Source organism: Gavia stellata, chromosome 4 (genome assembly GCF_030936135.1).
Source record: "Gavia stellata isolate bGavSte3 chromosome 4, bGavSte3.hap2, whole genome shotgun sequence".
Lineage (NCBI taxonomy): Eukaryota > Metazoa > Chordata > Aves > Gaviiformes > Gaviidae > Gavia > Gavia stellata.
The window spans coordinates 1,117,275-1,134,469 of record NC_082597.1 but is presented as its reverse complement, the minus strand read 5'-3'; the positions used below and the strand labels follow the sequence as shown (position 1 = coordinate 1,134,469).

General features: G+C 67.1%; 2 protein-coding genes across 2 annotated transcripts; one reads left to right on the top strand and one right to left on the bottom strand.

The window, feature by feature from the left end:
- Positions 1–2,042: 2,042 nt before the first annotated feature.
- On the top strand, positions 2,043–5,851 carry PAX4 (paired box 4). Its single transcript, XM_059815984.1, has 8 exons — positions 2,043–2,055; positions 2,625–2,755; positions 2,829–3,044; positions 3,764–3,827; positions 4,227–4,358; positions 4,651–4,733; positions 5,499–5,568; positions 5,745–5,851. The coding sequence occupies exons 1-8, from the start codon at positions 2,043–2,045 to the stop codon at positions 5,849–5,851; spliced, it is 816 nt and encodes a 271-aa protein (XP_059671967.1).
- A 6,972-nt stretch (positions 5,852–12,823) lies between these two features.
- Positions 12,824–16,530, bottom strand: ARF5 (ADP ribosylation factor 5). The gene is made up of 6 exons (XM_059816408.1): positions 16,464–16,530; positions 16,284–16,364; positions 14,847–14,956; positions 14,372–14,443; positions 13,396–13,521; positions 12,824–13,258 (listed from the first exon to the last, which is right to left on the bottom strand). Exons 1-6 carry the CDS (start codon positions 16,528–16,530, stop codon positions 13,172–13,174), a joined length of 543 nt encoding a protein of 180 aa, XP_059672391.1. The 3' UTR covers positions 12,824–13,171.
- Positions 16,531–17,195: the final 665 nt, after the last annotated feature.

The following is a 17,195-nucleotide window of genomic DNA, read 5'->3' as shown; positions in this document are numbered from 1 at the left end:
GTCACCTCCCGGCACGGCACGGGCCAAGCCCGTGGCTGGGGCAAAGCCAGGGAACGCCGGTGGGGACTGTGCTGGCCCCCGAGGGGACACGCATCCCGCCGGTACTGCTTGTTCCCTCCTTCCTGGAGCAGCCTCGTGCGCTTCGCTCCAGGGCGATCCCTCCTTTTCCTAAGGAGAGGCAGGTGGGGTGGACCGCGCGCTCGCTTTTCACCGGCGGGAAATGTGCCGAGTCGCTCCCGCTGCCGGATTTATTTTGCTTTTCCGGAATTTCATAATCAGGGCCAGTGTCTCCAAACAACATCCTCGAGCTGTGCGGGGAAGCAGTGCCAAGGCTGCTGTGGGATGTGGGGACTCCAGCAGGGAACGCCCCACAGCCAGGGGTGTCCAGGAGTTTTCAGGGTGTTTCAGGTGCAATCCCAGGTTAACCAGGGCTGCCCGGGCTTTGGCACGGCGGTGGTGGCAGCAGCGGCTGTCAGTCTGTGTGGCACCTCCAGGGTTCGGTGCGCTGCTCGTTAATTACCACGAGTGTTTCTGCCTGAGCCGACAGCAAGGGGAGCGGGGTTTTCCTTGAGAGAAGGGCTGGCACCAGCGTCCCTGTGGAAATGTCCCCTCCGCCCCCTTTCACGGGGCAGGGTGCTGCCCCAGACCCCGCAGCACCCCTTGCTGATGCCCGGCACGGGGAGCTGCGCTGCCTGAGGAAAGGCTGAAACCTCCCGTGTCTCTGGTGACACCAGGGATGAGCCGGTGGTGACCTGCCCTGGTTTCACCCCGTCGTGGTCCCAGGAGGTCTCAGAGACACCGCCGGGACTTGGCAAAGCGTCTCACTGCAGGTGTCCTGTGGGACCTTCCGCCCTCGCGTCCCCGGCTGCCGGTAAATCCCCTGGGTGGGAGGAGGTGGCATTCACCCTGCAGACCCCAGGGGAGCGGGAGGAGAGCTGTGGGGCAGGGCAGCAGGGATGTGGGGCAGCGCTTGCTCCAGGGGTGCTGGGTGCGGTGGTGGTGTCCCACATCTGTGTCGAAATCCGTGGGGCTGCCTTAGGTCAGGGTCTGGAGCGAGGGAAGGTGCGTGGGGGGCAGACAGAAGGGATGGGGATGGGGAAAAGCGCAGGGGCTCTGTGTGCATCCATGTGGGGAAACCCAGCCTCGACCTTCTGAGCTGGCAGAGGAGGTGGCAGAGCGGTGGAGCGTCTCCGAGCAAAGGCGGGGAGGCTCCTGTTAACCTGGTTACCTCTTGCCAAGCTCTCCTCGGCTGGGTTAGGCTCTCAGGGCTGCAAAGCCAGCCCCACGCCTGCAGCTGAGCCGCTCTGGATTTATAGCGGGGCAACGGGAACGCGGGGCCAGACCCTCCCTCTGAAATAAATAAATACTCCAAGAGACAGCAACACTGCCAGCGAGGACATGAAGGGGAAGCGGTGATCCCACGCACGGGCGCTTGCGCCTGGAGCCGCTGGAGAGGCAGCAGGGAAGGATTAAAGTGGGTAATAAACATCCCAAGAACCAGCACCGAAGCTGTGGCACACAAACCCGGAGCTCCTGATCCTGTTGTCTCCTCTGCTCCTGCCACCTCCTGCCCCCCGTGCCCCCAACACCCTGCAGGACCCCGGCGCTCAGCCGCGGCGGGGTGGGCATGGGGAAACACTCCGTGCCCCATGGCTTGTCCAAGGGAGTGCATGCAGGCGCTGGGACGCGGCTCAGCCAAGCCAGCTCCGTTGCGTGCCGCTGGCTGCTAGGTGCAGGCAGCGCAGGCGGCATTCCTGGCGTCTCCCCAGCCGCTTCCGAGCCCGAGTGCCTCTCGCAGCCGTGTGAGCACTTTAAAGCCTGGGTCCCTTTGATCTGCTGTGCCTGCAGCGCAATGGTTTCCCAAGCAGTCAGGTACCCTCGAGCGTTTCCATCCTCTGCCCTTGCTCCCCCTTCTTTTCGCAGGAGGGTGGGCAGGGGACGCAGCTGAGCCCTGGACACCGTCACCGATTTATCCAGCCTCACGACAGCAGCCGTCTCCTCTTGGCAATTCCCAGGCACCGAAAGCCCCGAGAAGCTTCACCATGCAACACCGAGGTGAGCGATGCTGCTGCACCGGGGCAGCTCAGGGAGCGTGGTCCCGGCATCCAGGGTCCTGGGGGAAGTGGGGAGGTGCCGTGTCGGCCCCTGCTCCATCAGAAATGAGGCTGCTTTTCCCCTGCAAAGCCCGAATTTAGTACCGGTAGCTGATACACGTGGGGCTCTGCAGAGCCCTCCCGGCCCCCCCGATGATGACCAGCTCTTCCAGCCTGTCACCCCCCTTTGCAACTGCCTTCCCCTGCCTGAGGGAACCTCCTTCTCCCCGTGCTCCCCCCTTTTTTCTGCCAGCATCACCTGGGCTGGTCCCCCTGTTCCCCGCCGGCTCCTGCCGCGTGCTGCCTGCACCCACACCCCAGCAAACGAGCCCCACGCTGCTCCAAGCTCCAAGTCCTCCTGCCCAGCGCCCCCCAAACCCCCACTCAATGCACAGGGGACCCCGCCGCCGCCGGTCCTTCACCCTGCAAAGCCTCTGGCCCCGGTGCTCTCCCGGAGAGCCGGGGAGGGAAGGGCGGGAAGCCTCGTGGCAAGACCTGACCCCCGTGACCGCCTGCCTGGTCTCTCCCCAGGGCCCAGCAGCGTCAACCAGCTGGGGGGTCTCTTCGTGAACGGCCGTCCCCTCCCCGCCTGCAAGAGGAAGAGGATCATCGAGCTGGCGGCATGCGGCGTCCGGACCTCGGACATCTCCCGCAGCCTCAAGGTGCGCCTGGGTCGGGGATTCTCCTCCAAATCCTTTTCCCGCTGAGCCTCTGCCCCATCCGCCCCGTCCGCAGGTGTCCAACGGTTGCGTCAGCAAGATCCTGGGACGCTACTACCGGACGGGGGCCGTGGAGCCCAAGGCCATCGGGGGCAGCAAGCCCCGCATGGCCACCCCCGAGGTGGTGGCCAGGATCGCCCAGCTGAAGCTGGAGCAGCCCTCCCTCTTCGCCTGGGAGATCCGCCGGCAGCTGCACGCCGAGGGCATCTGCGCCAGCAACAGAACCCCCAGCGTGAGTCCCTGCCGGGGAGAGTCGTGGGGTCTGCGGGGACACCGGGGCCAGGCACTGCGGGGCAGGGGGGGGTCCGACCCCATGGCTGGGGTGCTGTGGGGTGGGGTGCCTCGCTGGGGCGGGCGGGGGGCAATGGGAAGGATGCGCAGGGAAGGGCTCGGTGCTTGGCGAGAGGGTGGGGGGAGAAGCAGGCAAGGAGGGGAAGCAAATCGCTCCCTCCCAGCTAAAGCAGGGGCCCGCCGGCCGTCGCTTCGGGCATCGGGACACTCGTGGTGGGTCTGTTACAAGTGCCACTGATCGGCAGAGACAATAAAATGCGATCTGCAGCGTCAGCGCGGAGGGCTGTACTCCTGATGACAGACCCACCCCTATAAATCTCACAGTCTCCAGCCCCGAGGTGCACATCAAATATTGTTAGTCCACCGAAATTAAAGGGTTGCCTGTATCAACAAACAGCGGAGCAGATGGGCACGGCCCCGACGCGGAGAATCCCTGGCACGTGCTCAGGCGCGGCTGCAGGAGAGCACCTCGGGGATGAGCTTTGGGGCATCAGCCTCGCTTCCTCGCCACCTCGGCGCTCCCTGAGCACGTCTCCGGCTCCTGCAGCGAGCGGAGGGATGCCCACCGCAGGCGGGGGCTTTGCCCAGCACCCCCTGCTCCCATCCTTGCGGGGCTCTGCACCCCCGGCCCGTGGCGCAGCCCCGTCTCTCCCTGCCCAGGTCTCCTCCATCAACCGGGTGCTGAGGAACCTGCCCAGCGACCTGCGGCTGGCGGCTGAGCGGGGTTTTGCGGGGGACCCGCTGCCACGGGGTGAGCCTTGCTGGGGGTGACGGCCTGGGGCGCAGGGGCTGGGGTGGGTGCACCCCACGGGAGAGACCTGCTCCGAGCGGGCAGAGAGCTCCTGCCACCACCGGCCCCCCCGGCTGCTCACACACCCTCGGGTGCACGCACACGGACGTGCGTGCACACACACGTGTGCGCACAGCTCCTCTGCGCACTCTGGCGCTGACCCTGTGCCCCCAAAGCAAAGGGGCTCGCGGACCCGCCCGGACACTTCCCAGCCCCTCCTGGGGAGCCCCCAGGGCTGGGTGCCCCCCATCTTCTGTCTTTCTGTCCCTGCAGTGTCCCCTCTCGTCACCGCCTCCGCCCTACATCCACCGGGCTGCCTCTCACCCACCGAAGCCGGTGCCGACATCTCCCCAGGGATCCAGCACCCTCTATGGGGCTCCGCATCCGGCCGGCGGCTCCCACTGAGCACCCCGCACAGGAACAGGACGGTCTTCTCCAGCCAGCAGTCGGAGGCCCTGGAGAAAGGTGTGGCTCTCACGGGACACCGGACAGGTCCAGGCACTCTGTCCGGAGCTGCCGCAGAGTGCCGGGATGGAGCAGGGCCATTCCCAGGGGAGGGCATTGCCGTTTTCTGGATGGGCTCCTGCCCCTTTGAATGGCACAGCCATCGCTGCCGCACCCCAAACCGCTCTGAGTTGCGGGCACCGGGGCGCGGTGATGGACCGGCTGCAGCCGCGCATCCCGATATCACCCACTGAGGTGCCGGGGAGGGGTGGCTGCGCTGGACAGGCTGATCTCACCCCAATCCCCCTTGCAGAGTTTCAGAGGGGACAGTACCCGGACACCGTCACCCGGGAGAGACTGGCCGCGGCCACCCAGCTGCCCGACGCAACTATCAGGGTAAGAGGAGACATTGCTGGACCCCAGGATGGTGCCACAGGGCAGGGGTGCAGCGGAGGGCAGCGCAGTGCTGCAGAGCCATGGCATGCTCGATGGCACACTCCGTGGCATGCTCTGTGGCACGCTGCACGGCACGCTGTGTGGCACACACCGTGGCAGACCCCGTGTCACACTTCATGGCACAATCCATGGCACACACCATGGCATGCTCCGTGGCATGCACCATGGCAGACTCCATGGCACGCTTTGTGGCACACTCCACGGCACGGTCCCTGGCACGCGCCCCTCACACATGCATCCAAGGCACACTCGGTAGCTCCAGGCAGACATCCCTGCGCTGCCGGCAAACCCTCGCAGGCTGGTGGCAGCCCCTTCCCCTCCCAGCCACAGACCATTGCTGGCTGTCCCGGTGCCCCAGGCAGCAACAGCGGCGAGTCCCCTCCTCTGCCAGGGCAGGGCTGCCCGTGCACGCGGTCAGCCCACGCCGCGGCAAGGCACACACAAGCACACATGTGTCCCCCACATCCCGTGCCGGAGAAGCACGCCGAAGCCCGGCATGTGCTTGCAGCCTGACGAGGTGGAGAAGACACAGGATCAAACAAATCCCTTCCTCTGCCCATTCCCATGCCTGTGCTCATGCCTGGGGGCCATGTGAAGAGCCCGTGTCCTGGTAGGAAGGACGGTGCCAAGGAGCCGGAGCGCTGCCCGGGGCACGGGTGCCACGGGGTGAGGGCCAGCAGCCTCAGCCTCCTCCCTCCGCCCCAGGTCTGGTTCTCAAACCGACGAGCGAAATGGAGACGCGAGGCCAAGCAGAAGCTGGAGGCTGCCGGTGCAGGTGACAGCCCAGGGGTGGAGGGGACAGGATGGGGTCCAGGGGCCACCCTGGGAGGGCGCACGGCTGAAATTCGGTGCTGAGCACTGGGACACCTGGGTTCAAATCCCCAAAACCAAGGCTGAGGACCAGCGTGGTCCCGAACCGGTGCGCTACCCTCCCCGCCTCTCCCCATGCAGGCTCCTGGTGCGACTGGATGCTGCCCCACAGGGCGGCCGTGGCTGCTTTCTGCCCCCCCTCCGCGACAGCCGCCGGCTCCACTCAGGTAGGAGATGGCGGGGGGTGATAGGGAGTCCCCGCCAGCACCCCAACAGGCTCCGGGCACCCTCTGGAGCTTGGTGCTCCCATTGCCCGGCTGCTCTCCAGGCGCTGCCCTCCCCGGGAGCCGTTTCTGGAGCTGCCCTGGAGGGTGACACTTTGCAGGTCCCCTCCAGGGTGTCCTGGTCCCAAAGCATCCCCACGGATGCCCCATGACATCCCGTTCTCTACTCCCCGCGCAGCACCTCCCGGCCACCCCCTCCGGCTCACCGCAGCCCCTCCATGGCCACGGCCACAGCCTTGTCGCTTACCCCGGCCCCCCAGCCCCACTGCACCTCTGCACCTCCGGCCCCTGCACATGGGACGACGCTTGCTGCGGTAAAAGGGTGGGGAGGGGGACTGGGACCCCGGGCATGGATAGGGTGGGGGCTGGTGCCAGGGTGCGGGACCCCATGGGGTGCTGGAGGGTGCAGGGAGCCCGTCCTCCTCCCCACCTGGCCCCAGCCCTGCAGCGATGGGGGGTGGCTGCTGTGGGGTGGGTGTCCCCTGCCCCACGGCAAAGCAGGGCTGGGGGCGAGGGCGATGCTCCCCAGCCCCGCGCGCTGCCTGAGCCCCGTTTCCATCCCGCAGGCCTGGCCCCCGGCGGCAGCCCCCCTCCGGCTCCCTGGCAGCCCCCCCGGGCTCACCTGCACCCCGCTGCCAGCCTGCTGCCCGGAGCCCCGCTGAGCCCCCCGGTGCTGCCGCTCCACGCCAGCTCGCCGGAGCCCCTCGCCCGCCTCCACGCGCCGGGGTGCCCCTGGCTCTGAGGGTCCCCGGCGAGACGGGGGCCTCTGACGCACCCTCCGGCGTGGTGAGTCGAGGAGGGCGCACGGGTGTGCATCAGTGACAGCCGGGCCACCGTCACCTCACCGCCTGGCCCCTCCAAACCGTGACTCCCCATCACCCTCCCAGCTCAGCCCCACCAGGTCCAGTGGGCAGAGGGTGCTCGGGGGAAAGCACCCCGCTGCGCTGCCTGGGCTCGGGTTATCGGGGCTCAAACCCTTGCTGGCACACGGCGGGATGAGTGTGCCCCTTCCCGGCTGGGCGAGGGGTTTATCCCGGTGCTACCGGCTACGGCACAGCCCTGCCAGCCCACAGAGCCATAACTTCTCCTGCAAGGCTTTGCGTGGGACGATGCCAGCCGGCCTCCTGCTCTCCGTGCTGCGGGGTCCCCACAGCTGCCCTGTGCACCCATCATCCGTTCGGCTGCTTCCCCTGGGCCACCCCCACCTCCCGTGGCACCCCCCAGCCCGTCCCACAGCCCCCCTCCCCTCTCTACCACCCCGACCCACTCCGATCCCAGCCGGTGTTTTTGGCAGCTCCCCAAACCGTCCCCCCCCGGCAGTGGGGTGATGCCCACCTGCATCCGTCCCAGCGGGTGTTGTGCCACCCCAAAGCAGGAAAGCTTCATGCCAAGCTTTGCATGGCCACCGGCCTCTTCCTCAGCTGCCTCGGGTGGCTTGTGGGGACCAGGACCACGACCACGTCCCTGGGGCTGTGGTTGGGGTCAGGCAGTGGGAGCCGAGCGCCTCGGGGACCCCCTTGTCACCCTCCCCAGAGCTGTGTCCCCGTGTTGTCCCATGGGACGCAGCAGAAGGGTGGGCAGCGTCAGCCCAGCCCCACTTCGCTGCTGCATCCCCCAACGAGCATCCCTCTGTCCACTTCACGCTTTCCCTCTCTCCTATTTACAATACCCTTAAATTACCCCGGGGAAAAGTTAATTAACGGCGGGTGAGGAGGGACAGTCGATGCCCACACTCCCATCCACGCTGCCGTGAGTGCTGGCACACGGCACCATCGCAGCAGGCACCGGCGCAGGTGCTGGGCGCTTCTGCCCATCTCTGCCCAGACATCGGGGCGGCGCTGGTGAGCGGAGCCGGGGCTCAGCCGCAAGCCGACGCTGCCTGGCCCCCCCGGGGCAGCCAGCCAGAGCAGCCCCCCAGCCCCTCTTCCCTGCAGAGCCCCCAGTTCCCCGCTGCCGATGCGTGGTGCGTCACCGCTGCCAGCGCCTCTGCTCCGGGTGCTGGGGTGCTGCTCGGTGGGGATGCGCGGGAGGATGCGGAGCAGCGGGGCGGCAGCGCGGGACCCCAGCCGGGGACCCCTTCTCCTGCCTGCCAGGCTCACGCTGCATCGCTGCCGCAGCACCATGAATCACCAGCTCCCGGGCCAGGACTGTTGTAACGGGGGACACCCCGCTGTTAAATGGGGACTTTTCCTGGTGCCTCCGGAGAAACCTCTATCCAGGAGGGAGGTCTCCCAGCCGGAAAGCTGGGGAGTCTCCGGAGCTGGGGAACAGGGGCTGTGCAGGATGGGCAAGCAGGAAAAAACCCCGCTGTGGCTGTTGTGCCCCCTCGGCATAGCTGCTGGCGAGTCCCCGAGCTTCGGTATTGCTTGAGCTCGTCCCGGCATGCAGACGGGACATCGGCGAGCAGGACCAGACGGCAGAGCCGGCACCAGCTCCAGCCCTCCCGGATCCCACGCTGGCCCCTCCATCCTGACTCAAGACCTTGCAGAGCCAACAGGTCCCGGCTGCAGGGCAGACCCTTGATCTAAATAAAAAGTTTTGGGTTTCTGTTTGTTTAGAAGTTGAATTTAACGGTGGAGCCAGGGAAAAAGCGCCCATCGCTGGCGCGGAGCACCGCTGCAGGCTGAAGAAACGGTTTTATTTGAAGGAAAATGATTGTTTCCTTCAGCCAAAGGAAACCAGCTGTGAGGGGGTCAGCCCGAGGCGAGAGCTTTCCCCGTTTGCAGCCTCAGAGGGACACTGCCCGGTTGGTCACCGGCCCCGCGGCCCCTGGCCGGGAGCCCAGCCCCAGCAGACCGCTCTGCGGGCAGCCCCGGAGGGGCTCTCTCCCCCCCAGGACAACGTCAGCCTCCAGCTTAGTTTGTGTCTTTTTAAGCAAGAAAAAGTAATTTCTATAAGAAAAGTTATTCTATGGGCTTCTCTAAGTGAAAAATCCATCCCAGGAGTACGCGGCTGTGTTATCCCAACCGTTCAGTCCTGGGGGACGCTGACAGCGTCTCTGAGGATGCCACTGAAGGCGTTTGCTCGCCTGCACCCACGACGCAGCAGCTGCACCAGCCCCATCTTGGCCGTCTGTCTGTCCCGGCTGCCTGGCTGAGCTGCGGCAGCATCCCAGGACCGCTACTGCCGGTGGAGAGATGGGCTGAGACCTGCCAAACTCGTGGCATGTATTAGTGACCACCTTATGGGGAAAGCCTTATGGGAATGGGCACATCTCCCATGTCTAAACAGAATCCTAAGACAGAGGTGAGCAACCTCTGGGCCACCCTGAGGCCCTGGTACCCTCGAGCTGCAGCTCCGCTGTGCGGTGGCTCCCTCCACCCGCGTGCCACAGCCTGTGCCGTGCCGTGGGCTGCCGGGGAGCCAGCACAGCTGGGGCTGCAAAGAGCAGGTATGGCCCCAGGCAGCTCCACGACACGCGTGGAGCCCACGGCAGTGGGATTTCAACCACGTTCAGCCCCAGGAACAGGGATGGGGACGGGACGGGTGGCACTGCTGCCATGGCAGCCACCACTGTGCCCCGGCAATACCCGAAGCTGCAGCCGCGGCTGGGCGGTGTGATGCTGCGAAACGCCCGCTCGAGTCCAGAACCTCCAAACGCCCCACGGCAGCTCTGAAGGAGCCTTTTCCTTCCAGGAACATGGAGTGTCCAGCTGGATTTGGGTCTATTTTTCAGGGGCTGCAGGAGGTCGGCTGCTGCGGTCACTGGCACTCCGGCGCTGCGGCACCGCTCGGCAGCAGAGCCGCGATTCGTACCCAGCCCTTCAAAAACATTTAAAACTGAAATTGCTGGACCCACCAGAAGCGACCTCAGCAGGGGCCAGCGGCCAGCGCGGGACGCTGCCGCCGGTGTGCCCGTTCGCATGGTGTAGGACCTTGTTTGCGGGGGGCCGGCCGGGCAGGCGGGTCTGCCGGTGCCCTCCTGGGGCACCCAAAATGCCACAGGGTGCTGGGAGCCTGCGGGGAGCCACCCCTCGGGGTGCTTGGCCCCGGGGAGGGGGCGCAGGGCAGGACCCCCCCAGCTCTTCGGCGGCTCGTACAAAAGCCCCGTCCCACAGAGAGCCCTCGCCGGCTCCTGCGGCGTGGTGGGGGGCTCCTTCCCCGGCTCGGGGTGCAGCCGGGGACTTTGTCCCCCCCTTTGCTGTGGCTGTGCAGTGCCCTGGGCACAGGCAGGTTTTGCAACGCCTGGAGAAGCGAGCGGGCAGCAAACTCTCCTGCCTCCAAACTCCTGCAGCACCGACGGCGCTGAGCGAACCGGGGACCTTCAAGGGGACGCGTCCTGGCCACGCCGCTGGAGGAGAGGGGACTCCGGCACAGCCAGGCACCCACCGGTGACCGGGATAGCGGGGAACTGGCAGGGCTGGAAGCAGCCAGGGCAGAGCGGACGTAACGGCAAGCGTGGTCCTGGGCTGCCAGCTTGGAGGTGGCAGCGGTCGGTGCCAAAGGGACGCCCCACAGCCTTACAGCTGGCATTTTCAGGGCACTTCATCTCAGCCTGAGGGTGATGTCCAGGCCAGGCTGGAGGAACTGGTGCTAAATGGAGCATTAAATTATTCGCAGTCCTTTTGTTCCCCGGCTCTCTTGAGAGCAGGGCGAGCGGGGCTCTGCCCCCCTGATGCACCACGCTGCTGGGCACAGGGGGGTTGCACATGTTGGACATGGAGCTGAGTCCCCCCCCAGGCTGCTGCTCTGGGCTGTCCCCAGGGAGATGGGGGGGCACAGCCAGCCCCGGTGCCGGCAGGACCGTCCGTGACCCAGCGGAGGGAGCCTGGCACCGGGAGCTCATGGCCGTAGGTGATCCAACATCGTCGTGAAACGTCACCCACCTTGCGGGGATTAACCGTCCCCCAGGAGCCGTGGCAGCGAGCGAAGGCACCGGCACCGTCTTGTCCTCTGCTGCAAAGTGGCTTTTGAGGCTCAAGGCTGCCGCGATGCACCACCGGATGGGCTATGGCTACCCCTTCTCCCGGTCCTTTCTCAGTCCCCAAGGATTCTCTAGCTGTGCTGTAAATCAAGCCTGGTGCCCTGCATTGGGCAGGATGGATGTGTGCCCCCGCCATCACGGGGCCACCTCGGGTGCGTCTGCCTCTTGTCCAGCCTGGGGTCCCCGTGCTCTGCCCGTGGCCCTGCTCTCAGGATCTTTGCACCGTAAGTGATCCTGGCTCCAAGCCAGCACCAGTCCAGATCACGGTGCTGCACCCCGGAGCTGAGCGCACCGGGAAAACCTTGCACCAAAGTACCGGGGAGCCCCCATCCCATCCTGTCCCCCCACTTTTCTCCACCAAAGGCAACAACCTGCATCAGCTCCAGCGGCAGAGTTGGGGCTCTGGGGCAGCGGTGCTGAGCCCTGGGAACCTGCGAGCTCTGCCCTCAGGCTCCAGCTGCCCCCCAGCTGCCCCAAGGAAAGGGGCATGCAGAGGGCCAGCCCCAAACCTGCATCCGAAGCGGGGTGGGTCTGGGTCCTCCCTCCCCTCAGCTCCTCAGGCTGTGAAAGGACCCATCTCCCTGCCCCGGCACCTGCTGCCCCCTCGCTCCCTGGCCCGGCACCCCTGGGCTGGCTGGAAGCCCCCCAGCAGGATGGGTGCTGGTGCACTGAGCACTAAGCCATTACAGGGGGACAGCTGAGGCAACCCCATAGGGACAGTCTGGAGGGACAGCCAGCGCAGTCCCACAGGGACAGCCTTGGGGACAGCCAGTGCATCCCCCACAGGGACAGCCTGGGGGGGGACAGCCAGCGCATCCCCACAGGGACAGTCTTGGGGACAGCCAGTGCATCCCTGCAGGGACAGCCTGGGGGGGACAGCTAGCGCATCCCCACAGGGACAGTCTTGGGGACAGCCAGTGCATCCCCGCAGGGACAGCCTGGGGGGGACAGCCAGCGCATCCATGCAGGGACAGCCTTGGGGACAGCCAGTGCATCCCCACAGGGACAGCCTGGGGGACAGCCAGTGCATCCCAGCAGGGACAGCCTGGGGGGGGACAGAAAGCGTATTCTTGCAGGGACAGCCTGGGTGACAGCCAGCACATCCCCACAGGGACAGCCTGGGGGGGACAGCCAGTGCATCCCTGCAGGGACAGCCTTGGGGACAGCCAGTGCATGCCCAGAGGGACAGCCTGGGGGGGGACAGCCAGCACAGCCCCGCAGGGACAGCCTGGGGGACAGCCAGCGCATCCCCGCAGGGACAGCCAGCGCAGGGCTCAGCTCCGTGTAGGGAGCGTGTTTTTGCAGGGCACGCAGCTTGCCAGTGCACCTTACGGGGAGGCACCCCCTCACCCCCCCAGCCACGTGTGACACTGCTGCTGCCAGTCCCCACGGATGCTCCGTGCCCGCTGCCTCCCACCAGCCAGCCTTGGGCTCCCAGGACCAGTCTGCTCCCCCTTTTCCCAGCGCCCACGGCTCGGCCCCTCGCTGCCAGAGCGCGGCCGCCGTTGCGTTTGGCTTTGCCCAGTCCCACTAATGACGACCCAATTAGCACTCCTGCAGCACGTGGCCTGAGCCGACCCCGCAGGGCTTTCCCCCGGCGTGGGAAATGCACCATGCCGAGGCAGCACTGACCCCGACAGCACCCTGGGGTGGCTATAAAAGAGGTCAGACCCCCTCCTGGCACCAGGGGACGAGGAAACGAGCTTGCAAACGCATGTCGGAGTCTCTGCCCACCTCCTCTGCATCCCAGCACAGCGCACGCAGGGTTTTATTAAGGCCCAAATCCCTGCGCCGCGAGATGCTCCTGGGAGATGCTCGTCGGGGAGCGGGGCTCTAAGGTGGCACCCGCAGCCAGCCAGAAACGCGCCGGGCACAGGGTACAAAGTGGTGGTGTTTAATTACTCGATATACAACAGCATGTTACACAGCCATACGCCCCCTCCCCGAGAGAAAGAGAACTATAAAGTTTATCGAAGGATAAAAAGGAGGATCCTTCCCGTCCCACAGCGGCAGGGCTGTCTCCCAGCCCCGCTCAGCCCCCACCGCTGGCTCCAGGCGAGGAGCGGGGACACTTGGGGACATGCCACCCCGGCAGGTCTGGGCAAGCTCTCGCAGACGGCACATGCAGGTGGGGAGGGCGGCCAGCACGCAGCGCTGCCGGGGCGAAGGCAGGACACCGCGAAGCGGAGCTGCCCGAAGAGTCCTTGAGGTTCAAGTCCTACCAGATAAACACACAGAGACGAGGCCACGCTGGGGAGAAAGGAAAAACACCCCCCCCCCAATAAAACATAGAAAACCAAACAAAACAGCAGTTGGAAGAGACATCCCCGGCTCATCCGGTCCCTGTGCCGCCGGCCCAGCTAGCGCTTGGAGAGCTCGTGCGATAGCCAGTCCAGCCCGTCGTAGAGCCCCGTGCCCTGGGTCGCACACGTTGCCTGCACGTACCACTGCAAAACAGAGGGAGACGGAGAAAAGGGCTTCGGGCTCTGCAGATCGCCAGCCCGGTGCACCCCAGGAGCAGCCCCGCGGCCCCACGGGTCCCTCCCACAGGGACGGGGATGGGGATGGCACGCCGGCCACTCACGGTCCTGCTGCGCAGCGTCTGCAGCCCCAGTTTGTCGGTCAGCTCGCTCACCGCCATGGCGTTGGGCATGTCCTGCTTGTTGGCAAACACCAGCAAGACGGCGTCCCGCAGCTCGTCCTCCTGCAGCTGCGGAGAGAGCGGGGACGGCTGAGCCGGGCGCTGCCGGAGGGCGGCTCTCGGTGAGCCCTCGCTGAGCCTCCGCAGCACCAGCACCCCGGCAAGCGAGACCCGGCTTGGACAGACCCAAAGAAGCGCGAGGACTCTCCAGCTCCTCCCCTCACCTCCAGTATCTTGGCTGCCCTCCTGCCCCCATCATTGCTCGGAGGTCTCGGCGGCACCGGGATGCTCTTCCAGGAGCACCCGTGCCCTTCACAGGCAGACGCCCGCGTCGGAGCGAGGCGCTCCTGGGATGGGGGGGCACCGCGACCGCCGTGGGGGCAGCGCAAGAGTGGACACGATGCTCTTCCAACAACGGCAAGCAGGCAGTGAGCATCTTCCCGTCCCTTCTGCCCCCTCTCAGGCTGCGACACGCTCCACTCTGCGCTGGCTTCTCTCCCCGAGGATGCTCTGCACCCCCCAGGCAGCCGTGCCAAGGAGTAAATGACCCCCACCGCACAGGTTGGCTTTTGGACGTCATTTCTGGATGCCGCCCCTGCTCCCCATGTGCCCTGGGCGCTCGGCTAGCAAAGCCCTGACTAAGTAAAACCCAGAACCGCATTTTCTCCACCGTTTTTCCCCCTCGTAATTGCTCTGGATCCCTGCAGGTCCAGCCTCTGCCTGGCAGACGAGTCGCTGTCGGGTCCCCAAGCCCATCTCCGGACGCATGCCCCTAGGTCTGCGTCACAGGCAGAGCAGCGCCGGGTCTCATCTCGCACCCACCCAGGCGTTGCCGCACAGCGGGGCAGAGCCAGGCAAGCGGCAGGAGGGCTGGGGGATGCCCACCTCCCTGCCACCGAATCCCCCCCCCATCACTCACCATCTTCTGCAGCTCCTCGGCAGACTCCTGCACCCGCTCTCGGTCATTGCTGTCCACCACGAAGATGAGACCCTGCAGAAGAAACCAGGCTGCAGTGGGAAGCTTGCACGGAGAAGAGGGGGACGTCCCAGGTGGGCTGCAGGCACCCCCTGACCAAGGGGGAGAGTGGCCCCGCTGCCCCTCCGGGCCCCCCCGTGCACCCCCAGCAGAGCCAGAGCACCCCGGGGATGGCGCTGCCCCCTCGCCTGCTCCTCTGCCGGACCCCTCTGCCTCCCTCCCCTCCCATGGGGTGCTGGCGCAAACACCCACCTGAGGTCCCAGTGCTCCCAGCTGGGCCACCGCACCGGGGACCGGGACACATTCCCCGCTGCCACTCGCCCGCCCCGTTCAGGCAGGATCAGGCCACAAGCCCCGGGGCCCCCGGGCCAGCCCCGCCGCAGCCGATGAAGTTTATCCCAGCCCTGACCCCGCGTACCTGCGTGTTTTGGAAGTAGTGCCTCCAGAGGGGTCGGATTTTGTCCTGGCCGCCCACGTCCCAGACGGTGAAGCAAATGTTCTTGTACTCCACCGTCTCCACGTTGAACCCTGCGGGGGGGCAGGAGGGGCATGGGGAGAGGGTGCCCGCTGCCGCCGGGTACAGCTGGGGAGAGCCTGGCTCCGTCTTCTTTACTCCCCCCGTGAGGGATTTACACACAGGGACGAGATCCCCCTGAGCCATCTCTTCTCCAGGCTGGGCAGCCCCAGCGCTCCCAGCCTCTCCTCGTATGAGAGGTGCTCCAGTCCCCCCACCATCGCCGCGGCCCTGCGCTGGACTCGCTCCACCAGATCCCCGTCTCTCCTGCACCGGGGAGCCCAGCACCGGACCCAGCACCCCGAGGTGTCTCAGCAGAGCTGAGCAGAGGGACGGGAGCTCCTCTCCCGACCCGCTCTCAGTGCTCTGCCCAGCGCTCGGTGGCCCCAAGCCACATGGGCACGTGCCTGGTGCTCGCTCAGGCTGCTTCCCACCGGGACTGCCAGGACCTTCTGCTCGCCAGCAGGTACCAGGGCCTGGGGCTGCTCCTCTCCAAGGGCAGGACTTGTGAACTCCGTAAGGTTCCTCCGCTCATTTCTCCAGCCTGCCCAGATCCCCCGGGACGGCAGCACTGCCGTATAACCGCTCCTCCTAGCTCGGGACCGTCCGCAAGCCTGCCAAGGGTGCTCTCTCCCCATCACCCGGGTCACAAATGAAGATGTTCGGCAGCACTGGCCAGCGCGATACACCGCAGGTGACCAGCCGCCCTGACCCGCCGGCTCAGCCCATTCCCAATCCATCTCCATCGGCTTGTGGGAGATGCTACGGGAGACGGTGCTGAGCACCCCACTGAAGGCTTTGCACCCAGGATCTGGCAGGACAGCAGCCTGCCCTGCCTGCACCGCTCGGGCAGACCGGACCCGCACGGGCTGGGCGACCTCCTGCCCATGAAAGCAGCTTTGCACTCTCCGGACCGGAGCCGGACCATGCCGGTGTAACGGCTCCGGCTGCGGGTTCACCCCTGCGGGGCAGGCGGAGGGCGGCACATTCGGCTTCGCACCCGCTGCGCTGCGCAGGTCGGGGCGGCTGGTCTGTGCCGATGCCCATGCCGGGACCGCGAGGGGCATTTTGGGGTGCGAGCCAGGCTCCCCACCGGGCATCACCCACGGCCGTGCCCCAGCACCCAGACGGGCACGGGATAACGGGAGGGTGGACGGGGCCCTCGGGGTGCACCAGGGCTCGGCCCGGGGGACCCACGGGGAAGCGGTACTCAGGCGGGCGGCACGGCCTGCAGGATGTGGCGGGGGGGCCCTGCCCGGTGCCGGCTGTCATGGGCAGGGTGGGGGGCCCTGCCCGGTACCCGGTGCTCGGTGGGGCCCTGCCCGGTGCCGGGGCACTCACCGATGGTGGGGATGGTGGTGACGATCTCGCCCAGCTTCAGCTTGTAGAGGATGGTGGTCTTGCCGGCGGCGTCCAGCCCCACTGCAACGAAGAGGCGGTGTCACCGGCGCCGGTACCGGTACGTGGCCCCGCCACATCCCCATCCCCCGCCCGGCCCTGCTCCGCCGCCCGCGCGCTCACCCATCAGGATCCGCATCTGCTTCTTGCCGAAGATGCGGGAGAAGATGGCGGAGACCGTGAGGCCCATGGCGGCGGCGGCGGCGGCGGCGGGAGGGACGGGACGGGACGGGACGGGACGGGACGGCCGCGCTGCCACCCCGCTGCCTCCGCGCTCCGCCGCGCCGCAAGCCCCGCCCCGCGCACCGGGCCCCGCCCCCGCCCCGCCCCCGCGGGTCCCGCCCGTGCTCCCGCATTGCCAGGCCACGCCCCTCACGAAACAAGCCCCGCCTCCTCCGTGTTGTACCGCCCCGGGGGGGGGGCACCGCACCTCGCATCGCCCCGCCCTGCTGGGGAGCCACGCCCCCTCCGACACCCCCTCTGATGCTTGGCCCCGCCTCCATTGTCTATAACCCCGCCCCTTTGGCCACACCCCTTCCCGCGGACCTGCCGCCCTGTCCGTGCCCCGCGGGGCCGCGTGCGCAGTGCGCGTCGGCGGCAGGGGGCGTCCGGCGGAAGTGGACGCGCGGCGCTCTGCGCCTGCGCAGACGGGTGGCGGCCCGGAGGTAAGGCCTGCGGCGGCGCGGGGGTTACCCTGGAGACACCCCCCCCCCGCTCCGCGGGACCCCCACGGCTCCACGGCCACCCGTGACAACACCCCCCCCCTCCCCGGGCCCCGCTGCGCCGCGGCCAGGCTGCCCCCAGCCTCTCCGCCACGGCCCCGCGGCCTCCCCTGCCCCACAGGCCCCTCCGCCT